General features: G+C 31.3%; 2 protein-coding genes across 2 annotated transcripts; one reads left to right on the top strand and one right to left on the bottom strand.

Moving 5' to 3' along the window:
* The first annotated feature begins 424 nt into the window (after positions 1 to 424).
* Positions 425 to 6,475, top strand: LOC129880748 (uncharacterized). The gene is made up of 4 exons (XM_055954929.1): positions 425 to 1,081; positions 4,873 to 5,031; positions 5,143 to 5,251; positions 5,993 to 6,475. Exons 1-4 carry the CDS (start codon positions 749 to 751, stop codon positions 6,166 to 6,168), a joined length of 777 nt encoding a protein of 258 aa, XP_055810904.1. The 5' UTR covers positions 425 to 748; the 3' UTR covers positions 6,169 to 6,475.
* Positions 6,476 to 16,424: 9,949 nt separating this feature from the next.
* On the bottom strand, positions 16,425 to 17,040 carry LOC129877125 (ethylene-responsive transcription factor 13-like). The gene has a single exon (XM_055952609.1). The coding sequence runs from the start codon at positions 17,023 to 17,025 to the stop codon at positions 16,462 to 16,464; it is 564 nt and encodes a 187-aa protein (XP_055808584.1). The 5' UTR covers positions 17,026 to 17,040; the 3' UTR covers positions 16,425 to 16,461.
* Positions 17,041 to 25,359: the final 8,319 nt, after the last annotated feature.

The raw sequence follows: 25,359 nt of genomic DNA, 5'->3' as shown, positions 1-25,359 counted from the left end.
TACCCATATTTGAGTTCAACTAATCTTTGATTTGTGCCACATAACATCCCATTCGGAAGAAAACTCTCTATACCAATTTTTTTTTATATCCAAACTTCTAATTCGACCCTAGTGCACCACATTCTTTAGTGAAATATTATTGACGGTTATTTCTAACACTCTGTTTGGATAATAGTTCCGTATTATTTCATAATGTTTCGTTCTTACATAGTATCATACATTAACAATATAAATAATAATCGTAGAAGAAAAGTAGGATACAGGGGTAAAACTATTATGAAAAGATAAGATAAAAGATAAAATATAATTATTATATAATAAATAAAAATACTAAGGTAAAATGAGATTTTTCATGTTTGGCTCACCATCATAATAAGCATCCAATCAAGGTGTAAAAGAAAATGAAGTTTAATGTCACTTTGTCCAAATGTCTCATTTTTTTAGTTTAAGTTGAAAGGGTCAGAGAAGAAGAAATCCACAAAGTGTTGAAAAGACACATGTAAATTTGGATAGCACTAAATAAAATCCAATTTGTCCGCCATTAGAGAAGTTCCATCGCAGTTTCTCATATTGCTGCGGAAGCTTCAACGAATTCCTCTTGACAAAAAAAAATCCCAACTCCATTTCCCACTTTCCCATCACCCAGAAACTGACCGGCATTGTACATTCTCTATATAAATAATCTCAAATCTTTCATCATACAAAACAAGAAACAAATAAATAGGATAATAGATTTTGTTATTCAACAATGGCGACGCAGGAAAATCAACAAAACGTCGTCGTAATGAGACACGGTGATCGTTTGGATAACTTTGAGGAGTTGTGGGTGATGAAAGCTGAAAGACCGTGGGACCCACCCTTGCATCAGGATGGTAAGATCCGGGCATTTTGTACGGGTCAAAAGATCCGATCCAATATTGATTATCCGATCCATAGGGTTTTCGTTTCTCCGTTCCTCCGATGTGTGCAGACGGCTGCAGAAGTCGTACGTGCTCTTTGTGACGTTGCCGATCACAGCGGAGAGTCCAATGTATTGTCCTCCAATTCCGATTCCGTCATCATTGATCCTTCCAAAGTCAAAGTATATATTCCTCTCTTTTTATCTTTTGTTTTGTTCTAGATATATGTGAATTTTTAAGTATGAAAAATATTGTGTTTGAACCAAAGCTACTGATTTAGCTGAGCCCGTAAGTAAAAAATGTAGCTCCGCCTCCATAACAATAACAACATACTTAATGTAATCGAGTTCGGAAGGTGCGTGTACCCAAACCTTACCCGGTAACACCATAGTTTGAAAGCTTAACTTTTCATAGGGAGAATACATCATTGATGGTCTTTATGTAATACTACTAGTAAGAACTGCGTTTGTTATAAGAAATTTTGTAGGCTGAAAAAGTTATCGCTTTTATTTTTTGTCTGTCACAAAAAGAAGAAGATATATTTCCTTATCAAAAAAAAAGAAGACGACATATTTCTTGTATGCTTGACTTATAACTTAGCCCTCCTCTTGTTTTATGAGTGAATATCAATAATAGGATAATATGGGCAGTTGGAAAACTTTTAGTAGATTCCCAAGGGAGCAAAGGCAAAGCAGTATTGCAACTATGACATTTTTTGTTTTTTTCCCTGTCATCCTCACTGTTAAGCATCTGAGGTCAGACATCAACTTTTTTTCTTTTTTGAAGAAAAGAAAATGGTCAATCCTTGACTTAATATGTTCCCTTTATAGCCATTGCTGTCTTGCTGCAATTAGTTGGTTTATCTTGCCTATAATTCACACAAATTTCTTTAGCTTTTTTGACTATAATGGAACGAAAGATTTTTTTTCTCTCAAGATGAATAAAAGGACCATATAACTTCTTGTCAAACAACTTGTGATGATTATACCAGGAAATTAAATTTCAACACACCTCTAGAAATAGAGGTGTGTTGAAACTAAATGATATCTATGAAAATAACATATCAATTAAGTGCAAAAACCATTTTAAGTGTCTAACTTAGATGTAATGATAGCATCTATGAGTTTTTAATTCAGATATCAGGTACTTTTATCAACACTAAATTTTTAACTTTCTACTCCAAACGATTAACAATGGTATTTGGACAAAAGAAACTACAATTAAATAAGTCTACAACAACTAAATGAAGTAAAGAACATATCAATCAACTGCATAAACTATTTTAAATGTCTAACCTAGGTGCAATACTGCAACTATTTCTAACTCCAACTTATCTAGTTTTCTTGTACTAAAATTCTAACTTTCCACGATTAATGTATTCATAATATTTTTAAAAATTGATACATCACTTTGTCAACTACTTGGTTGTGTTGGTAGTAACGAAAGTGTCTTGAGCTCTTGATTATTAGATATATGATTGTTTACCAAGTGAACGTGCAAGTAGTTGATGGTTGGTATATTCACTTTGTTGTCTAAGCTTGGTTGCTGGTTAAAGGAGGGTTTGAACTAAAGTGTTAATAGGTAGAAAGAAAGTTGGGCTTTGTGGAGACTGAACAATGATCTAATGAGTTTGTTCACTATTTCAGGTCCTAGTTAAGGATGATGTTTGGTGATTTGAGTGGCTCGGCTCTTGCCTGTCCTCTTAGTTCAGATGTGTCCATTATGCATGTAACATTACCAATATGTCAAAGTCAACCTGAATCCCAGCTTGTTCAACACATTGTTATTAGGGTTGATTGCCTGTGTGTCTGATATAGCGAAGTAGAATTAGCCGTTGGAATTATATCTGAGCTTGATTTCAGAATGAGCTGGGAATTAACCATGCCTATTGTTGGCATTAACTGAGTTGTCAACTATCAAGCTTAGTCTAAAAATTTGTAACTTGGTTTTGTGACAAAAATGGTGTTCTACGTTCAGGCACACAACTCGAATTGTGGTAGCCATGAGAAAGAGAGAACGTAACCTCAATGAGAAGCAGAGAAAAATAATGTTATGTGGTAGTTTAGGTTTATATGTAGACATATTTTATATGTTTGTCTTTGTGCATGCATATTGCTTTTTACTATGGTAAGTATGTGAGTATTGTTTAAAGCTCATTTAAAGTGTGGTTAAGCCATGAAGCTAGGTGTAGTCCAAGAAAGGCAGTTTGCTTAAGACGTGAGTCCCATTGCTCACGAGCTTTATCTTGAAGAGATTAGTGCTAAATAATAAATGTAATTGACAAAGTGATATATCAATTTTTTTGATGAAGTAAGATGTTGTGTTAGAAAGGCATCAAGGAGATGCAAATTACATACACAAAAGCATGTTTAACTCTTGAGAACAAAAACACCTATTTAATCAGGGAGTTAGCCACAAGCAAAAGAATGGTCGCTAAGCCATATTGAGGGAGCTAATGAAATCTAAGAGGGGTAATATATCATTAACAGGGGCCGAACCAAATATATCATCAATTTTAAAATAAATATTATGAATGAGTTAATCATGGAAAGTTAGAATTTTAGTTCAAGAAAACTAAATAAGTTTCTTTATCAAAAAAAAAAACAAAACTAAATAAGTTTGAGTTAGAAACTTATAGCTGCATTATTGCATCTAAGTTAGACATTTAAAATAGTTTCTGAGTTGATTGATATGTTCTTTTCTTCAGACTTTATTTAGTTGTTGGAGACTTCATTTAGTTGTAGTTTCTTTTGTCCAGATACAATTGTTAATTGTTCGGAGTAGAATTTTAGTTTCGATAAAAGTATCAGATAAATCCAAATTAGAAATTCATAGCTGCATCATCACATCTAAGTTAGAGACTTAAAATGGTTTCTGCACTTAATTAATATGTTATTTCATAGATATCACTTAGCTGTAATATTTTTCCTTCATGGTCCAAATTATTATTAATTTCATTTATGTTTAAAATTTTCTTGCAAAGCATGCTCCACTTAGAACTGATTGGTGAATCACTGCCTTTTATAACATAAACCTGTCTGTAGGCACATAGTTCTGATTGGTTCTGCCATACTAGGTTAATTCGATTTGGTCTGTTTATTTTCTGTTTGTGGATAATACTAAACAAAGTTTGGTTTGGTTCGGTCCCTGTTTTTAAGTTGATAGATCAACTTTCAAAAAAGTAAAAAAGGAGAATTCCTAATTCAGAAGTCAGGTTGTTCTAGTGTGAGGATATTTGAATTACCAGATTTGTAATTTCCTGGTTCAAAACTTCGATAGCCATATCAATAACCCAAGAATTGCAGATTCATTATGAATAAGCATGTAAGATCGTAGCCTGAAATAGGAAAGTGTGCATGAAGATTCATGAAGGTTACATATGCAATTCACTCTTAAAGCATACTTTTAAAATTTCGTTATGTACAGTTAGCAGCATTTTGGTACATATTAATAAAATTTGTTTGACTTGTCAAATAAAAAAAAGAAAAGAAAAAGAAAACGGAGAGAAGAAAAACCAAGGCACAGTCTGCCCTTTTTCATGCTAAATCTCACATTGATAATATAGAAGAACTTACTAAATGGAGCTATTCCATCATTAAATGTTTCCACCATGTACTGATGCATCCACCCATTTCAATCCTGTCATGAAATCTTTTATGAATTTCATTAATATTTCTATTTTCTCTATGGTGTGAGCCTCTAATCAGTAATCAATACGGTCACTTAAGTTATACCAGGACTTAGATTTGAATATGCTTCTTCTGTGCCATGAAACTTGTTGCAAAATTGATATGACTCACTTGAGTCTTTGTAGAAGCAGGGGTATGAGAGACATGCACAAATATACTCACATACTTTTGCTGAACATCAGCATTTAAATCAAATGGCTTTTCTTTACTGTCACTTTTTTGGAAATTGTTCTCTTCACTCTGTTTCTGGATTACTTTTAACATGTTTCTTTTTTACATTTCAGGTATCTATTGAATATGGTTTGTGTGAAATGCTGAATTTAGTAGCCATAAGAGCTTCTGCAGCTCCCAAGGATGGGGATTTCAAATTCAGCATCTCACAATATGAATCTGAGTTGCCTGCTGGAACTGTAGATAACACTGTTGAACCTGTGTATAAGAAGGTATTTTGTAGGATATGAGTTCTTGCTTCAATTTGTTTGTTGGCATAGTTGAGTATATGCACGATCCACTGTTCCCTCTACTCATGATATCTTATGCTTCTGAAACTGCAGCTGCCAGAGTGGGAAGAGACGTTGGAAAGTGCAAGGGCTAGATATGTGGAGGTAGTTAAGGCCCTTGCTGATAAGTATCCTTCTGAGAACCTGTTGTTAGTCACACATGGTAAGTGTTCTTGCTTGGTTTTGCATTCTCTAGGTGCATTATAGGTTGTGATGTGGTGAGTGAAGGCTTTCTAGTCTCTGAAGAAGCACAAGGGGCACTTGTAAGATACTACTTCGGCAGTGGCAAAATCAGTTAGATGTGTTTCAATTTAAATGTTGTATCTTTGTGGGTGGCAAATCTAGTTTCAGATTGCTCGCTATAGTTTCTTCCCCCGTGTTGCATGTTTAGATTTCTTGTGTCTGTGCGTTTTCCCTTTGTCATTTTATAAGAGCAATATGTATCTTTGTAGTTCCACTGAAGAGAATACACTTCTAACAACAATTTCAGTAGCATGCCATGAACTTTTTCATAACTGCACACACTCTTGAGTTTTAGCGATTAGATAAAGTTGGAAACAACCCTTCCTCATGAAAGTGACCTGCTGGACCTGTTAGGTGGCATCAATACTCTTGCCTAAGTTTCATTTATCATAAAGCAGCTGCTAAACTGTAAATTGGCAGATCTAGTATTGTTTTTTCCTTTTCACGATTGAAAGTCTCAAATGGGTGGCTTTGATAATAATTACGACTTGATTGGTGCATCCATGATCGTCGAAACTGGTTGTACCTAATTCTACAGTATAATTTGTTTGTTGGCTCTGTAGATAAAATGCATATTTTTTCTATTTTCTTGGTAAAATAGAAAGTTTAAGTTCCCAATAGCATTCCTGATCTCTTATAAACTCTTCATTCATTAATCCAGGTGAAGGAGTAGGCTCCATCTTTACTGCGCTTAACAAGGATGCAACTGTATTAGAGGTAGCATATTGTGGACATTTGTGTGCGAAGAGAAGTATCCAATCCGGAGAGGACCAATCATTTACTGCTGGAAAGTTTGTATACGAGAAACAAACCGGTATAATATCTGCTGCTAAATAAGAAATAAGTGATCGTATTGTTCGGGTTTCTTCCCTTTGTGCTATGGCTGTTACTTATCGTCCATTTTGACGAAGCTTGCTTGTCCATTTATGCGTTTAGGTTTCCATTGCTGAACTATGTTATTACTCTTTTCTTTTCTCCTTTCTTCTTGTTTTGGAACTTTTGATTTGAAAGAGAGGTTATGGAAGCCCAGATGGCCTCTGTTGCCACCTTGTAATTCTGAAATCCCAAAATGCATTTCTCTGTTGGACTACTTGCATCCCAATTGCAATTGTTATTTTGAGAATGATATGTGGTATTGCTATTATTTCCATCTCAAATTGAATCACCTTTTCTTTGTTTAGTTATTCCAAGATAATTTGTTCAGGTACCATGAAAAGAAAATTTAAATCCTTAGCTTGCGTCTGGACATGCGGTATGAAGTCATGAATTTAAATTAGTGTTTGGACATATAATTTGGGATCATGATTTGAAATTCAAATTCTCAAAATTTAAACCCTTTATTGATTTTGTCGAAGTACCTGCTTCTAAGCGATTGAAATCCTGTTCTAACTTTGGTAAGAACAGTTCTCTAACAAAGTTCCAAATCTGGAGCCTAATATCGAGCCCTAGTAGCTCTAATACCAGGCAAGATATGACATTGTAGGGGTCTAATTCAACCCAAAAGCTTGCTCATAGGGGAGTGATTACCTAAATCCATATAAACAGACCATTAGTCTATTTAATACCTACTTCACGCTTAGACCCAGTTGGAGCCCAAATAAAAATGAATCTGGCTCTGATATCATTGACAAGATTTTGAGGATAACTTGTTATATTATTTCAACGGGTAAGCAATATAAATACATTCACATAAGACTCTTACTAAGATAGAAATGAAATTAATTGATTCTTACAAATTTATTGTCTGTATATGTGTTATGTACATAACTAAAAAAGAGTGTGGTCATTTCGTAACAAGAATAAAGGGTATGGTGAGGATAGAACGGAAGTATGAGACGAATGAGAAAAAATAAAGAATCTCCCACGCATGCACAATAAAAATAAAACACTTACAAAACAGACACGAAGTTTCAACGAACTTTAGCATGCAATGTTAGAGTTTTACCTTTAGAAAAATATTGAATTTCAAAAACAATTCGTAGAATTTAAATTAAAAGTATAACTAGGTGTTGGTGAATTTACAAGATTAAAAATTACAATTGAAAAATAAAATGAAGAAAATAAATTTTCTTCTTGGCTGAGGCGCGGATATCTCGCTCTCTTTACGGAGATTCAAGCCCACTGCAGTAAATCTTTTCACCGGTCCAGCAGTAGTCCTCTTGACTTGTCCCCTCTAGGATACAACAGCCTTATCACAAAATGTTACTCAATAAACTCTGGACAAGAGTTGAGTTTAAAGCTCCACAAAAAAGAACACCTCCCTTCAACTAATAAGAACTCTCTTTTTTGACAAACTTAATACACTCAATGTTTTCTTCCATTTCAAAATAAAGAAGACCCCTCTATTTATAGGAGAAGAAATCATTCAAAGATGAAAAAAAATAATGGAATGCCATCATTATCATTTAGTGTCCATTATGATTTAGTGCACCACTTATTATTGATCATTATCATCATTATGATTTAGTGCACCATTATGATTTAGTGCACCACTTATTAGAGATAATTAGGTTAAAAAATATATAATGAAATGAATAATTTTGCACTAACTAAAGATGATGATGAAAGATATTTTTATGTACTAAAGAAAAATAGAATAAAGATGACATTAAATGTCATCAATGGACAATTGCTAAAATTATAATTTAATAAAATGTTAAAATGCCACACTAACAATCTCCACTCATTTTAATATTATATAAGAGAGTCTATCAGCTGAAGGAAAACTACTATACATAATGAATGTGTGCTCTGCATTGAACCTCCACTTAGTGAAACAATAACATTTACTCTAGAGTCGTAGTTGTCTCAGACTTGAACTATAACTGCTTAAGGGATATAAAATATTACTGCTCACACATAGTAATCAAGGTGTTGTCACGAGCTTTATAAGCCAGCACATTTCGGCCTTGTGCTATCTCGGTTTTATGAGTGCTTTTGAGAATAAGCCCAATTCTCTTAGGAAGCGGCCTACTTCCACACTCACATAGGTGAAATCTGTCGAGAGTGCTCCTGTAAATTTAACACTCCACCCATACGGGCTACAGATTTTCATTAAGAGTTTTATAAACTCAACCTCCACAATTCACTACAGGAAACCATGCACTCACATCATAGGAAAGGAATAAAAAACAGTGCATTTTTCACAACAAATCATCATATGATTCGTTTTTCCCATTGAACCTTGTTATAGGATCTCTAGTCTCCAGGTTGGGTTTCCTCATATATGACTCATGTATTTATAGGCTTCAATCCCATCTCCTCTCGATGTGTTCCAGACCTTTTCTCTTGTTAAGACCTTAGTAATAGGATCTGCAAGATTTTCACAAGATTTGACATAATCAACATGAATGGTACTCAAATACAATCTTACATTACTGTGTTTCCTCTTTATAGGTCTGGATTTACCGTTGTAACAACGATTTTGAACTCTACCAATTGTTGTGGTGCTATCACAATGAATTAAAATTGGAGGAATTGGTTTTTCAAAATAAGGCATTTGAAATAATAAATCTCTTAACCAATTCGCTTCCTCACTAGTTGAAGCTAAAACAATTAGTTCAGCCTCCATGGTAGAGTTAACAATTATAGTTTGCTTTTTTGATTTCCAACAAATAGCACCACCACCCAATGTAAAAATATAACCAGTGGTAGAACAGGAATCACCTGCTAGAGTATTCCAATCTGCACCAGAAAAGCCTTCAAGTACAACAAGATATTTTTTTATAGAACAAACCACAAGTTTTTGTTCCAATTAAATATCTCATAACTCTTGTTATAGCATGTCAATGTTCATTACCTGTCTTGCTTGTAAACCTGCTAAGTACTCTTACTGCATATGCAATATCAGGCCTAGTGCAATCAGTCACATATCTCAAACTCCCAATTAAGCCAGCATACTCCTTTTGATTTATCACATTATTTTCACTTTGAACAGGAAACAAGTGTACACTTGAATCAAAAGGAGTTAAAACATGCTTGCAATCAAGAAAGTTATATTTTTTCAAAATTTTCTCAACATAATGTGACTGGTCAAGGAAAATTCCATCACATGTTCTAGTAATTTTTATTCCAAAAATAAAATTTGCCTCACCAAGATCTTTCATATCAAAATGACTTTTAAGAATGTTCTTAGTATCATCAATAACATTCATATTCGAGCCAAAGATCAATAAATCATCAACATATAGGCAAATAATAACATGTGTATTATTCCAAAAATTATGATATATGCACTTATCACACTCATTTGTTTTAAAATCATTTTCAATCACGCAGGAATCAAACTTTTTATGCATTGTTTTGGTTCCTGTTTCAAGCCATATAGAAATTTAGTAAGTTTACATACTTTGCTTTTTTGGCCTGCTTCAACAAAACCCTCAGGTTGTTCCATATAAATTTCTTCATTAAGATCTCCATTTTAAAAAATAATTTTTACATCCATTTGATGAATATGCAAATCAAAAATTGCAGCCATAACAATTGAAAGCCTAATGGATGTAATTCTAGTAACTGGAGAAAAAGTATCAAAAAACTTTAGGCCTTCTAGTTGCTTAAATCCTTTAGCAACTAATCTAGCCTTATATTTATCGATAGATCTATCCGATTTTAAATTTTTTTGTAAGACCCATTTGCAACCAATTGTTTTACAACCTGGTGGTAAATCAACTAACTTTCAAGTTTTATTAGAAATTAGTGATTCCATTTCATCATTTACAGCCTCTTTCCAGAAAATAGAATCATGTGAAGATAAAACTTCTTGTAAAGTGAAAAAGTCATCTCCAACATTAAAAACATAAAAATCAGGACCAAAATCTTTTTCTACTCTAGCTCTTTTACTTCTTCTTAACTCAAAATCATCAATTTCTTTATTTTTTAAAATGGAAGAAGAGGAAGAACTAGGTAGTGATAAAATATTTTGTTCAATCTTTTGACCCCCACTATTTTTAGAATCAAAAGGAAATTTATTTTAATGAAAAATAGTATCACCTGATTCTATTACAATATTATCTTCAAGATTAAAAATCTATAGGCTGTACTATTTGAAGCATAACAAAAAAAAAACACAAGTAGTAACTTTCTTATCCAATTTTGTAACCTTGTGAGCCATTAGCCTCACAAAGGCTAGACAACCTCAAACTCTTAGATATCCTAAACTTGGCTTGTGGCCTTTCCACAACTCAAAAGGTATTAGTTTAGTCTTTTTATGAGGTACTCAATTTAACACATAACACGCAGTCAAAATAGCTTCACCCCAAAAATTTAAAGGTGCATTTGACTCAATAAGTATGACATTAGTCAATTCAACCAAAGTTCTATTTTTCCTTTCCGCTACACCATTAGATGAAGGAGAATAAGGAGGAGTAGTTTCATGAATTATTCTCAATGATCTAACAAAAAAATTAAACTCATTTGACTCATATTCACGGCCTCTATCACTTCTAATTCTTTTTATTTTCTTTCAAACTGATTTTCAACCTCATAGAGAAAAAATTTAAAATTTTCGAAAACATCACTTTTATTTTTCATTAAGTAAACATATGTAAACTTAGAAAAATCATCAATGAAAGTGATAAAATATCTATTTCCTCCACGAGTTAAAATTCCTCCAAGTTCACAAATATCAGTATGAACTAATTCTAATAAATTAGTTTTTCTTTCAACTTGAAAATGAGGCCTTTTTGTGATTTTGACTTTACTACAAGTTTCACACTTTTCAAAATTTTTTTTAATCATTGGGATTAATCCTAAACTACTCATGATTTTAACATAACGATCATTAATATGACGCAAACGAGCATGCCAAAAATTAGTAGAAGAAAGCATGTAAACAGAAGTAGAAACTTTATTCATTTCAACATTCAGTTTAAACATCCCATCACAAGCATATCCCTTTCCCACAAAAATACCCTTTTTCACAATTACATATTGATCAGATTCAATAATCTGTTTAAAGCCTGCTTTATTAAGAAGAAAACTAGACATCAAGTTTTTTCTCATGGAAGGAGTATAAAGTACATCTTTCAAAGTCAATATCCTTCTAGAGGTAAAACACAATTCGACATCTCTCATTCCAAGCACTTGTGTAGTATGAGAATCACCGAGCATGATGGTTTTGGGCTCTCCAAAAAGAGTATATTTTTTAAACCAATCTTTGTCATAACAGACATGACGGTTTACACCAGAATCAGTCCACCATCCATCAACATTCTCAACCATGTTTATGTCTGTAATCATTGCCACAAAAGGCTCTTCGATAACGTTTGCCTGAGGTGTAGGACCACATTTTTGATATCTGCAAAATCGAGCAATATGCCCACTCTTGCCACTGACAAAGCACGGTCCTTTATCATAAATTTGTTGATTTTGTGCTTGGCTATTTTCACCATTATTTTTCTTGAGAAGTCTACCATAATGTTTTCTTAAACTTTTTCTTCTTAGGCTTCAAAGAGGTATTTTAGTTAGATTCAGGAGTAGCATATTTTAAAGTAACTAAATTTACCTTCGTTGTGATGTTGCTTTCTTCATTTTGTAAAAGTGCATCTTGGCCCATTGCCTCCTCTTCCATGCGGATTTTCATTATCAAAGTCTCAAGAGAGGCTTTCTTTTGTTTGTGGCGCATAGTTTTTTGAAACTCCTTCCATGAAGGTGGAAGTTTGTCTATTATGCCACAAATAATAAGGTTGTCTCCAATTTTGACTTTCTCGGACCTGAGCTCTCCAACAATCATTATAAAATCTTGAGCTTGGTCTATCACTGATTTGTCATCCACCATTTGGAAACGAAAAAATCGGCTAGCAGCATATTTTTTCGCTCTAGCTTCTTCGGTATCATATTTACTTTGCAATGCTTTCCATATTTTCATTGCACTAGAGTAAGTTCTATCATAATAATCATAAAAATTATCAGATAGACAATTAAGAATATAATACCGACACTTGTAGGAATCATTATTATACTTTTCCACTTTCTTTTGATGAGAAATAAGTTCATCATTATCCATGGAGAGGATTATGATTTTTCTGAGTTAACATATATGAAACATTGAGAAAACTTAAGTAGAAAAATACTTTACCCTTTCACCTCTTGAAATGATTACTATTGAATCGAAATGGCTTGTTTAGATTTCCCATCTTGATATCCGCGGATTTTTCAATTGTAGCCATATTGAATCTCCTTAAAATTGTTGGTGAATTTACAAGATTACAAATTACAATTGAAAAATAAAATGAAAAAAATAAATTCTCTTCTTGGCTGAGGCGCGGATATCTCACTCTCTTTAAGGAGATTCAAGCCCACTGCAGCAAATCTTTTCACCGGTCCAGCAGTAGTCCTCTTGACTTGTCCCCTCCAGGATACAACAGCCTTATCACAAAATGTTACTCAATAAACTCTGGACAAGAGTTGAGTTTAAAGCTCCACAAAAAAGAACACCTCCCTTCAACTAATAAGAACTCTCTTTTTTGACAAACTTAATACACTCAATGTTTTCTTCCATTTCAAAATAAAGAAGACCTCTCTATTTATAGGAGAGGAAATCATTCAAAGATGAAAAAAAATAATGGAATGGCATCATTATCATTTAGTGCACCATTATGATTTAGTGCACCACTTATTATTGATCATTATCATCATTATGATTTAGTGCACCATTATGATTTAGTGCACCACTTATTAGAGATAATTAGGTTAAAAAATATATAATGAAATGAATAATTTTGCACTAACTAAAGATTTTCATATTAAAATATAATTACTTTCCTAGTATATTTTAAATAATAAATCAAATATTTTTAATAAGTGATGTCTTTTACAAATTTATTTTTGATTGAATTCTTATAAACTGGTGTCCCAAATGGGGCTATCAATTAACTAGAATTTCAGTTTTGTCACGTTGTTTTTAATGAAATATACTATATTGTTTTTTTAAAAAATAATATGTATGTCTTCATAAGAGTTCCATCACCTACTATTGTATTATTCTCCCATGCGTGGAAGATAAAGGCCCAATTTTATTATTATTATTTTTTTAAATAAAAGCTTATTATATTAAAGATGATATCTTGAAGAGATTCCAAAGAATTAATTAACATGTAAATATGACTTTTTATTTTTTCTAATTTGATCATGAAAGGAATAATGAAACATAAAGTAAGATTAAAATGAAGCAGCTAACTAACTTTCCATTTCGTTTTATCATTTTCCCTCAACTAAATTTATTTAATTATAAATGTGTTCTGTCATGCTATATATTTGGTTGATTATTTCCCTCACCCACCCCCACGCACCACCACATACTTGGTATAAAGAGCGTTAATGATTAGATTTGAATCGGTTTTTGGAATGAAATTATAATAAAAAATTAGTTGATTTTTAAATTAAAATCAAAGCAACTCAAATATAATTCAAATTCAAGATCAGTTTGATTATTGTTGATTTGGTTTTTTTTTTTGATTTTAAGAAACAAAATAGTATTTTTGTCTGTTTTTTTATTACCTATAATTAGAATAGAAATTTCTGTCCTTTTCCAACTTATAATCTGTTACTAATCTGGTGATTCTAATTTTTTTGGAATGTGGAAAATATTTTAAGATCTATAAGGTTTAATAAAGTGAATAAAGTTGACAAGAAATAGAAAAAAAATATATAAATAGATAACTTCATAATTGTTTCTTTGAATAAAGGAGTTTGTAATCATGACTTTCTTTTAATAAATGAGCTTAAGTTATAAAGTTCATTACTCTATTATAGATAAATAAATTTTTCATAAAAGATATACAAAGTACATAAAGTTATTTATAAAAAATAATATATTATTTGTGTATATAAATTATTGGTTTGGTTCGATTTTTTATTCGATTTGGTTTTCATAAAATCAAACTAAACTAAATACTATCAATTTTTCAAAACGTAAATTCAAACCAAATCAAAATCAATTTATTTAATTCAACTCTCAATTAAAATCGACTAATCTAACTATGAACATCCCTAGTCAGTTTGTTTAGAATATTATTCAGAATTCTCTTATGAATTATACTTTCAAATATCTCTTTCGCGAAAAATATGTTTTGTTCCCAAAAAGAGAATATTTAGTATATTTATGGCTTAATACATAAAGTGACATATTTACTTGCACCGATTTGTAAATAGGAGTAGTATTTAAGCGATAATAGACTATTATACTCCATTTTTTCCTTTTTTATTTGACTTTTGTTGACTTGTCATTTTCTTTTTTTAAAAAGTATTCACTAGCGTTTATTTTTCTAAAATTAACTTTATTAATAATACTTTGAAAATCTAAATTTGATTACTCATATTTTATGTAATTACTTAATAAAAAGGTAATATCAAAATTTACTTAATACTTTATGTAATTACTTAATAATAATTAACTTTATTAATTATATTATGAAATCTAAGTTTGATTACAACACTGCATGAGCTTCCCTGCTCCCAAAAATACTGCGTGGATTCAACTCTCTTCAAAATGGCTATCTATTTAGCTTCTTATTTCTTCTTTCTTTTTCATAGGAGTGGAGCTAGGGTTTAGCTTATCGAACCCAAAAATTTAGGCTTTAATTTGTATTTGTATTTATAAATTGACTTAATATTTATAAATAATTTATCAAAATTTCAAAAACTTGCGTTTTGTAAAATTTAAATTTTTAGCTTTTATCTCTAACTATAGATTTATATATGAGGCGAAGTAAATAGCTTAAATTTGATACCTCAATATTTGCTTTGATATCCTACTACTAATTCTTCCTTTGCATGGAAAGAGATGGTCTAATTCGATGTTATTAAGGAGTTTATACGTATATCAAGATTACATAAATCAATTGACAATCTTAATATTACTATGTATTCAAAGGCAGATTCAGGATTTGGAGATTACGGATGTCATATATTCTAAAGAGAATAAATGGGTCGGTTCCTTTAATTTTGGGTTATGATTTGGATTATTTTTTTTCCGATTTTTATAACCAAATCGATCAAATATGCATATTTAGTAGCATTTTTCTTTTTTAGATATTCTAATATTAAAGATATATACCTATGTAGTTTTTTTTAGGTATAAGAGAACTTATTCTATAAAACTTTGAGAAAACAAGAGATTTTCCACGTTAAAAATTCGAACGTGGATAAATCATCTAATTAAATACCATAGAGTTGAGAAAAAATAAAAAATTGTAGCTTCAACTCAATTATCTTCACTTAATGTGAATGTCGGTCAAAGATCGAAAGAGCCTTTAAATTCAAAAGCTCTAATATAATAATATCCATCATTTTTAAAACTTATTTTTTAAAAAATAAATACTATTTAAATATATTTTTATTAGTAGTTATGTGTTGTTCAAAATTTAATACTAATTAATAATTGATATAGAATACACACACAACACTTGTATTAATTAGAGATTAATACTTAGTAAAAGAGATAGTAAATAAAAATATCATTAATTAAATCAAGCAAAAAATAGTTAATTAAATAAATAAATAATAGCAAATAAAGAAGACCTAATTGTGGGGGGTGGGGGGGTGGGTGGGGGGTGGAACAGAAGCCCTTGCACATGTTAATGTAAAAGCCAAAAAAAGAGAGGAAAAAAAGAAGGAAGACTTGAAGCCCTTCGCACAAAGCAAAGAAAAAATAATGTTGTCAAGGTTTGAACCCTAAACCATCACATGCAACATTCAGACTTTTACAAGTTGAATTATTCACTATTTTGTTCAACCAGCGGCAAGTTTAATATATATTAATTTGTTACACATATACACACATATATATATATATATAAAATTTTAATCGAGGTCACCGAATGCCATGGTACCCCCACCCATACACATAGATCCGCCCCTGTTAACGTACTTATTATTGAAGATCCACGTCAAAATGCAAAACATATTCATACACAACCTATCAGCTATAGACACTAATAAAATTAGATCCATTCTTTTTATATATAAACAAATTTGAAATTTACAATATGAGGGAATTAAAACATGAGAACGTAAAAAAGGAATAATAAGCTCATAAGCTCAGCCTTTTTTCACGAAAAAAAAAAGAAAAAAAAGAGTACTTTCATCTCCATATATTTTTAATTCAAACTTAGAAAATGATTTATTTATTTTTTATCCCTGAGGATAAAATGCCCAACTAGTGATTTCAAACATATGTATGATATTATTAGCTTTAGCTAGGCTGTTTATTAGCTGAGGATTTCTCCTTTTAGGACTCGGAATTTCTTCTTTTTTATTAATTTCGGGTGAGCGAGAACGTCGCTTAGGCCGAACTCTGTTCAGCTCAGCGACGTTCGTGTCAATCAAGTGAGGAAAATTCAATAAGGCCCGCGTACCCCTTAATTTAAATGCGGCTCGGTCATAAGCCAACGCCGCGTCCTCGGAAGTCTCGTATGTTCCGAGCCAAAGCCTAGCGCCTTTTCTTTTCGGATCTCTAATTTCGGCAGCAAATTTTCCCCACGATCGCCTACGCACGCCTCTGTATCTCTTCCAGTTATTCGATACTTGTGATGATGAACGAGGTATATTATCTTCATTTTCGTCTACTTTCTCCCACATATGATCAACGAATAAATCGGAGGAGATTGAGTCTGTGTTGGAGCCGTTGATTTGATGCTCTAGTTCAAAATCAAGAATGCTTAGATCAAAATCAGTTGAAATTATTTCTTGATGCATTGTTATAGTTGGAAGGGGAAGTGGGATTTCTTTCTTTGCTATTTTTATGTAGTTGAAATTGAAAGGCACAAATGCTTTATATATATAGGTGTAAGGGGTGGGGTGGGGTGGGGGTGTAAACACAATCCTTAGACATCTAAACTAATTTTATCTATCCTTTTCCTTCATTAAAGCACGCTTGATCTAGAATAAGGGAAGAATTTATTTTTAAAAATAGCTACTTACTATAGTTATTATGTATTTCTTTACATGGATTAATCTTCATAACTAATTATAATTTGACGAATTGTATTAGCTGATAATTGTCTTATTAGTAGTTTTTTTAAAATTAAAATATTGTGTTTTAATTTTTTGATAATGTATTATCTAATTCATTATAAAAATGATAATAAAACTTATGAGTATTTCTAATAACTTTTAAAACGTATAAGTATAAATCATATTTCATTTTAAAAAAAAGAAGTGAAATATGAACATATGTTGAAACTTCAATTCAAACTTTACCGTATAATATGTTTCATTTTATATGTTAGTGTTTGTTTTCATATAATTTATGTCTTCTAACCAATCGTACCTTTGTTTTCATATAATTTATGTCTTCTAACCAGTCGTACTCTGATTAACTAAGCTTCTAAAACTTCGAGATCATCAACTTTTGCAATCTTGAGCATATTATAATTTATTTTTTAAAAAAAGAAGAATATCTATATTTCAAAGTTGGAGGGAATTTTAACTTTTACAACAAAATTGGGGGCATAAATAATTTTTACCTATTTGATTCTTCTAAAGATCAAAGATTTAAATTGTCAATAATTTGTCATCGCTATCAAATGACGTTTGAATAATTTTAGTTTCATTTTCTTTTTAATCATTTGATACTATATATAGGCGTACCAGCCAATATAATCAGACCAGTAGTAGTAGTAATTTTCTTTCTTAAAGAATGCCTATTTTTGGGTTAGTCAAGAACAAGTTAACTAATCATTATTAGAGTAATATAGAAAGATCGTTAAATTATGTTAATTTGTTCGTATTAACTTACTAAACTCACCTAAAAAAGCCAAAATTTGAACCGTGTCAGGGACGAGACACAAACCGAGTTAAGGTTATTTAAACATTCAGTCGTTACCAATTGAGCAATTAATAATTTGTCAGAATTTGCAGACATAGTCAAGTTCTTCAACCCAATTACAAATTTAGCCAAAATCTGCTATAATTAATTAGATGCATTTAATTGTATAATGGAGACGACATGGGTTCAGTGTGAACACTTTTTATGTCACATAATACTCGCTCTATTTCATATTAAGTGAATTTTTGAGGAAATTTTTATTATTCAAAGTTCAAGATAAATATTTGAAACTTTTTTTTATATTTGTCCTTTCATTTATTGAAATTTTATATTTTTTAAGAGATAAATCACACTACTTGCAAAGTTATATTTATGATTGCAAAGTTATATTTATGATTTTATAAAGGACAATAGTAAAAAATATGATTCAAATTATGTCCTTTAATATTTTTCTTAATATGTGTGTATTGCCTTATAAATTTACTTAATATGGAATGAAGGGAATATTTATTTTATCTTTAAATTTTTTAGGAAGTACTCGAATTTCCGTCAAAATAAGGTGTCTTTGGAACTTTGAATATAGTTCAGGGATTAATATTATCCTGTACTGACACCTTATTGATTGAATGCATTATTATTTAATTTTAACTTATAATATCATTTTCATGTGTGTGCTATTTTAGTACTGTCTGTTAGCTAGAATATTATTTTCCTCACATTGTCTTTTTCATGGACAATCTTTTAAAAATGTTTTATCTTTATAAAAGAGTATTCATCACTATTATTTCTCTTGTTTTGTTAATCCTCCCATGTGAAGCATATAATTTATAAAATATGACCTAAACTTATTGTATTTGTCTAATCATATTTTGGTTTAATAATTTTGCAACATATAATGGATAAGATTGAAATGAAAGAGCTCAATTTGTTTTCTCATTAAATCAATTGGCAAATTAAGTAAACTAAGTAATGTTATGTCATGTGTGTCTACATATATATATATATTTATTATAATATAGATGATAGTGGATGCTCCATTTGTAATGGGGCCCACTTAAAGGGGACAAGTTGCCCACTATTTCTTCTTTTCATTTGGCTATAAATGACCATATTTTCTGCAATGAAAGAGCATAGATACTCAATTCTCTCAACTCTCTCTCTTTCTCTTACTATTTCTCTTTCTTATTAATTTGTTAAGTTAGTTTGTTTTATAACATGTTATTAGCACGAGACTTTATTACTTTGAACTATTTTAAAAATATAACAAAAAGGATAAGGATTTTATTTTTTTAAAATGTCTAATATCTCTAAACTTGAATTTGTTGCTCTTGATATATCTGGAAAAGACTAGTCATCATGGACACTCGATACCGAAATACACCTAGAATCGATGGGTCTGACAGATACCATCAAAGATGACAGTAAAGCATCTAGTCAAGACCGTGCCAAAGCCATGATATTTCTCTTCCACCATCTTGATGAGGGGTTAAAATTACAGTACATCACATTAAAAGGCCCCCTTAAACTGTGGAAGAATCTAAAAGAAAGATATGATCACCTGAAGTTGGTCATCTTCCACAGGCACGTCATGATTGACTCAATTTGAGATTAATGAATTTTAAAAATATAATTGAATATAATTTTGCCTTGTTTAGAATTATAGCACAGTTAAATTTATGCGGAGAAGAAATCATTGAGCAAGACAAACTTAAAAAACACACTCCACATTTTCACCCACAAAGCTCCTGCAGCAGCAATATCGCGAAAAGGGTTTTAAAAAATATTATGAATTACTCTCTCGCCTTCTTATTGTTGAACGACATAACGAACTGTTGATGAAAAATCATGATAGTCAATCCGTTGTTTCTTTGCCACTTTTTGAAGTAAATCAGGCAAACTATAACCAACGAGAAAGGGGTCATAGCCCCAGTCGTGGTCGAAGAAAAAATTATAATCATAATGCTCGTCTGGCACCAAAAAATGATCAACAATACAAAAAAAAGAGTAAAAATCAAGAAGCTATACCAAAAAAAATTTAGAAAGTATATGTCATAGATGTGGAGGTATAGGGCACTGCTCACGGACCTGTCGGTCATCAAAACGTCTAGTTCAGCAATATCAGGCATTCTTGAAGATAGTAGAAACCAATTCAGAGATAAACTTTATCTCATAAGATAATATTGAGCTTATGAATCTGGATGCAACTGATTTCTTCAATTTTCTAAAAGAAAATATGAATATTGATAAGCCGGATAATATTTAAATAATTTTCTTTTTATTTGTTTGTACTAAATAATATATTTATATTTTTCTAATTCATGTAAATAAATAAAATTTATATAATGAGTCATGTTTTAATTATAATATTTACTTTATTTTTTTTTGAAGAAAAATATGGATATGCCTCAAATTTTGTTTGGATCAATGATCAATCACGAGGATATTTGTGTAATTGATAGTGAAATGACTCATGCCATTTTTAAAGACGAAAAATATTTTTTCTACTTGTTTAGAAGAAAAAAAATGTTACTACAACTTCTGGTAATTCAAAAATGATTGAAGGCTCCAGAAGAGCTACTATATTTCTACCTAAGGGGACACAAATTGTTATAGAAGTTGCATTGTTCTCTTCTAAATCCTCAAAAAACTTATTAAGTTCTAAAGATATCCGCAGAAATGAATATCATGTAGTGACACTAAATGAAATGAATATTGAATACCTTGGTATAACCAAGAGTGTCTCAGGCTAGAAATATATTTTGAAAAATTTACCAACTTTGTCGTCTGGGCTATATTATGCAGAAATTAGTGCAATTGAAGCACATTTGATCGTAAACCAGAAGTTTACTGATCTAAATACATTTTTGATATGACATGATCGAATAGGTCATCCTGGATCAATAATGATGAGATGAATTTTTGAAAATTTAACTGGACATCCTTTAAAGAACTTGAAGATTCTTACGAATGATGAATTTTCATGTGCTGCTTGTTATCAGAGCAAATTAATTACAGACCATCAACCTTGAATATTGGCATCGAATCTCCTAACTTTTTTAGAGCGTATACATGGAGATATATGTGGACCTATTCATCTATCTAGTGAATTGTTTAGATATTTTATGGACCTTATAGATTCATCATCAAGATGGTCTCATGTGTGAATTTATTAGCACAAATAATAATATTAAGGGCGCAATTCCCAGATTATCCAGTTAAAGCTATTCGCCTTGATAATGATGGAGAATTTACCTCCCAAGCTTTTGATGATTATTACTTATCAATTGAGATAAAAATTGAACATCTTGTTGCTCATGTTCATACTCAAAATGGCCTTGCAGAGTCATTTATTAAGCGCCTATAATTGATAGCAAGACCTCTACTTATGAAAATGAAATTGCCAATTATTATTTTGGGTCATGCTATCTTACATGCAACAGTACTTATACGTTTCCGACCGACAAATTATAATAAATACTCTTTATCACAATTAGTATTTGGTCATGAGCCAAATATAGCCCATCGACTAATTTTTGGTTATGCGGTATACGGGCCTACAGCACCACCATAACATACCAAGATGGGCCCTCAACGAAGGTTAGGCATATATATTGGGTTTGACTCAGCCTTCATTATTCGATACCTTGAACCGTTAACAGGAGACTTATTTACTGCTCGATTTGCAAATTGTCAGTTTGATGAAACAACTTTCCCCCAATTAGGGGGAGAGAAAACGGAACCCAAAAGAGAAAGAGAAATTGTGTGGAAAGTTTCATCACTATTTCATTTTGATCCACGTACCCGCATATGTGAGCAGGATGTCCAGAAGATCATCCACTTACAAAAAATAACAAATCAAATACCAGATGCATTTACTGATTTGAAATGGATAACTAAGTCACATATTCCTGCAGTGAATATGCTTATCAGGATTGATGTCTCAAAAGGACCATCTACTGGTATCATAGCTTCTGAATCCCAAACACGCCTGAAGCGTGGTAGACCATTAGGTTCAAAGGATAAAAATCCTAGAAAGAAAAGTATGAGAAATAATAAAAATGATACTATAAAAGAACCTCTTGAAAAAGGTCAAGATTTAAGTAATCCTGATGTTTCTGAAGAAATCAGTGAACTCGAGACTCAAGTGAATGAAGAACGGTCAATAAGTTTTATCGGTGATGAGATAAATTTAGATCGATAAAAAATTACGATGGATAATATTTTTGCATATAATGTTGCACTTAACCTCATGCAAGATAGTGAAAGTCTTGAGCTTAAATCCATCAAAGAATATTGATGTAGATGTGATTGGCCAGAATGACAAAAGGCAATTCAATCAGAATTAGACTCACTTGCTAAACGTGAGATTTTTGGACTTGTAGTTCAAACCTCTGAAGGTGTAAAACCAGTTGGCTATAAATGGATTTTGTGGGAAAACAAAATGAGAGAAATGAAATTGTAAGATATAAGGCACGCCTTGTTGCACAAGAATTCTCTCAAAGACTCGGGGTCAACTATGAAGAAACATATTCACCTGTTATGGATGGAATACATCTAATGGATGTAGTTACAACTTACCTTTATGGTTCACTTGATAATGAAATTTATATGAAAATTCCAAAAAGATTAAAATTGCCTGAAGTATGTACTAAGTTTCGGGAGATGTATTCAATCAAATTGCAAAGATCATTATATAATCTGAGGGCGTATGTGGTATAATCGCCTTAGTGAGTACTTGATAAATGAAGGTTATATAAATGATATCATTTGTCCATGTGTTTTTATTAAGAAAACAGAATCAGATTTTGTTATACTCGCTGTTTACGTTGATGACATAAATCTCATTGGAACCCCTGAAGAGGTCCAAAAGGCGATTGAATATTTAAAGAAAGAATTTGAGATGAAAGACCTTGGAAAGGCAAAACTTTGTCTGGGTCTGCAAATTGAACATTTAGCAGACGGAGTCTTTGTCCACCAATCTGCCTATACTGAGAAAATCTTAAAATGATTTTACATGGACAAAGCACATCCATTAAGTACTCCAACGATTGTTCGATCGCTTGAATTGGATAAAGATCCATTTCGACCTCCAAAAGATAATGAAGAACTTTTTGGTTCTGAAGTACCATATCTCAGTGCTATTGGTGCACTTATGTATCTTGCTAACACAACCAGGCCTGATATAACATTTTTTGTTAATTTGCTGGCAAGATATAGTTTATCCCCAATGCGAAGACATTGAAATTGTATCAAACATATTTTACGATACCTAAATGGTACTATTGATATGAGTTTATTTTATACTAACAAAGGCTGTGTAGACCTTATTGGTTATGTAGATGCAAGTTATTTATCAGACCACATAAAACTCAATCTCAAATAGACTATTTATTACATGCGGAGGAATTGTTATATCATGGCGATTTACAAAGCAGTCTATTGTTGCTACTTCTTCAAATCATGTTGAAATAATAACAATTTATGAAGCAAGTAGAGAATGTGTTTGGTTGAGATCAATGATATAGTTCATCAAAGAAAGATGTGGCCTGAAAAATGATGTCAAAGTACCCACAGTTATATTCGAAGACAATGCTGCATGCATAGCTCAATTGAAAGATGGCTTCATAAAAGGAGACTGAACGAAACATATTTCACCAAAATTATTCTTCACACATGATCTCTAGAAAAATGGTGATATTGATGTACAACAAGTTCGTTCGAGTGATAATATTGCAGATTTATTCACAAAGGCATTACCAACATCAATTTTTGAGAAGCTAAGATATAAGATTGGAATGCGTTGTCTCCAAAATATCAAATGCAGTTTTCATCAGGGAGTGTAAAATACGCGTTGTATTCTTTTTCCTTTAACCAAGGTTTTGTCTCAATGAATTTTCCTGATAAGGTTTTTAATGAGGCAGCACTCAAGGCGTATTACCAGATGTATGTACTCTTTTTCCTTCACTAAGCTTTTTTCCACTGATTTTTCCTAATAAGGTTTTAACGAGACACAACATCTATGGGTATTGAGAATAACTATATATATTTGTTTTTTCACTAGAATTTTTTATTTTACATAGACATCCAAGAGGGAGTATTATAATATAGATGATAGTGGATGCTCCTTTTATAATGGGGATCATCTAAAGGGGACAAGTTGCCCACTACTTTTTCTTTCCATTTGGTTATAAATGACCATATTTTCTGCAATAAAAGAGCACACACAGATACTTAGTTCTCTCAACTCTCTCTCTTTTTCTTACTATTTCTTTCTTATTAATTTGCTAAGTTAGTTTATTTTATAACAATATTATATTTTTTTCTTGTCATAAGAAGTAATTACTGATCATAGGTTTTCCTCGATTCTCTATCTTTTTCTTATTGTAGTGGAGCATGTGTTGGCGTTGTTAAATGCACCTAGGGGTCATTTGATATCAGGTACTATAAAAATAGTACTATTAAATAAAGTGTATTAATAATATTAAATTAATAGTAATATTTTTTTATTTGATTATTTAATTTGTTATATTAATTAAATATAGTGTATTAAAATAAAAATAGTACTAACTAAAATAAAAACAATACCTTATATTATTAATATCGTAGTTTTTTTAGAAGGATGGGAAGTGTAGTATATCAAAGTATATAAAAGGACAGAGACATAAGACTATCAAGGAAGCCTTTCACCACCGATGTGGATAAGAATAATCAATTAATTTCCCATGATATAGAAAACTATTCTAACATTTTTACCATTATTTCCATCAATATATAAAGATTTTAAACTGTTCAATGGATATTTTGTAAGGTATGTATACTGACAATTTCGTAACATTAAATTAAATTATCGATAACAAGTAATTCTTCATATATCAAACCTGATAGGATAACCTGAAAAATAAAATAATAATCTACCATAACCAACTAAACTGAGCTGATGATATAAAAATACATCATACTATCAATATAAATAACTAAGATCCTATAATAAAAGAACCTTTACGCTTAAAAAAATCAACTAAGAGTTTTGTAAGTATTAAAATTTTATTGGATTTAAATTGATAAATTAATTTGGACTATATTAAATTCAAGAAAATAGTTCAAATAATATGGCAATTTAAGTCAAATAAATGAGCCACTAAAATCATGACACGTGTTGAAGTTATGTGGCAATCCAAGTCAAAATAAATAGGCCACTAAAATCATGTCACGTGTCAAAGTTATGTGGCTATCCAAGTCAAATTAAATAAGTCACTAGAATC

The sequence above is a fragment of the Solanum dulcamara genome, chromosome 2 (assembly GCF_947179165.1).
Source record: "Solanum dulcamara chromosome 2, daSolDulc1.2, whole genome shotgun sequence".
NCBI classification, from domain to species: Eukaryota; Viridiplantae; Streptophyta; class Magnoliopsida; order Solanales; family Solanaceae; genus Solanum; species Solanum dulcamara.
This window is presented reverse-complemented; position numbering and strand designations above follow the sequence as displayed.

Coding starts and splice junctions, on each gene's coding strand:
- LOC129877125 (XM_055952609.1), bottom strand. CDS start 17,025: ATGCATCAAGAAATAATTTCAACTGATTTTGATCTAAGCATTCTTGAT.
- LOC129880748 (XM_055954929.1), top strand. CDS start 749: ATGGCGACGCAGGAAAATCAACAAAACGTCGTCGTAATGAGACACGGT. Junction 1,082..4,872: donor TTGATCCTTCCAAAGTCAAA/GTATATATTCCT, acceptor TTTACATTTCAG/GTATCTATTGAATATGGTTT. Junction 5,032..5,142: donor TTGAACCTGTGTATAAGAAG/GTATTTTGTAGG, acceptor CTGAAACTGCAG/CTGCCAGAGTGGGAAGAGAC.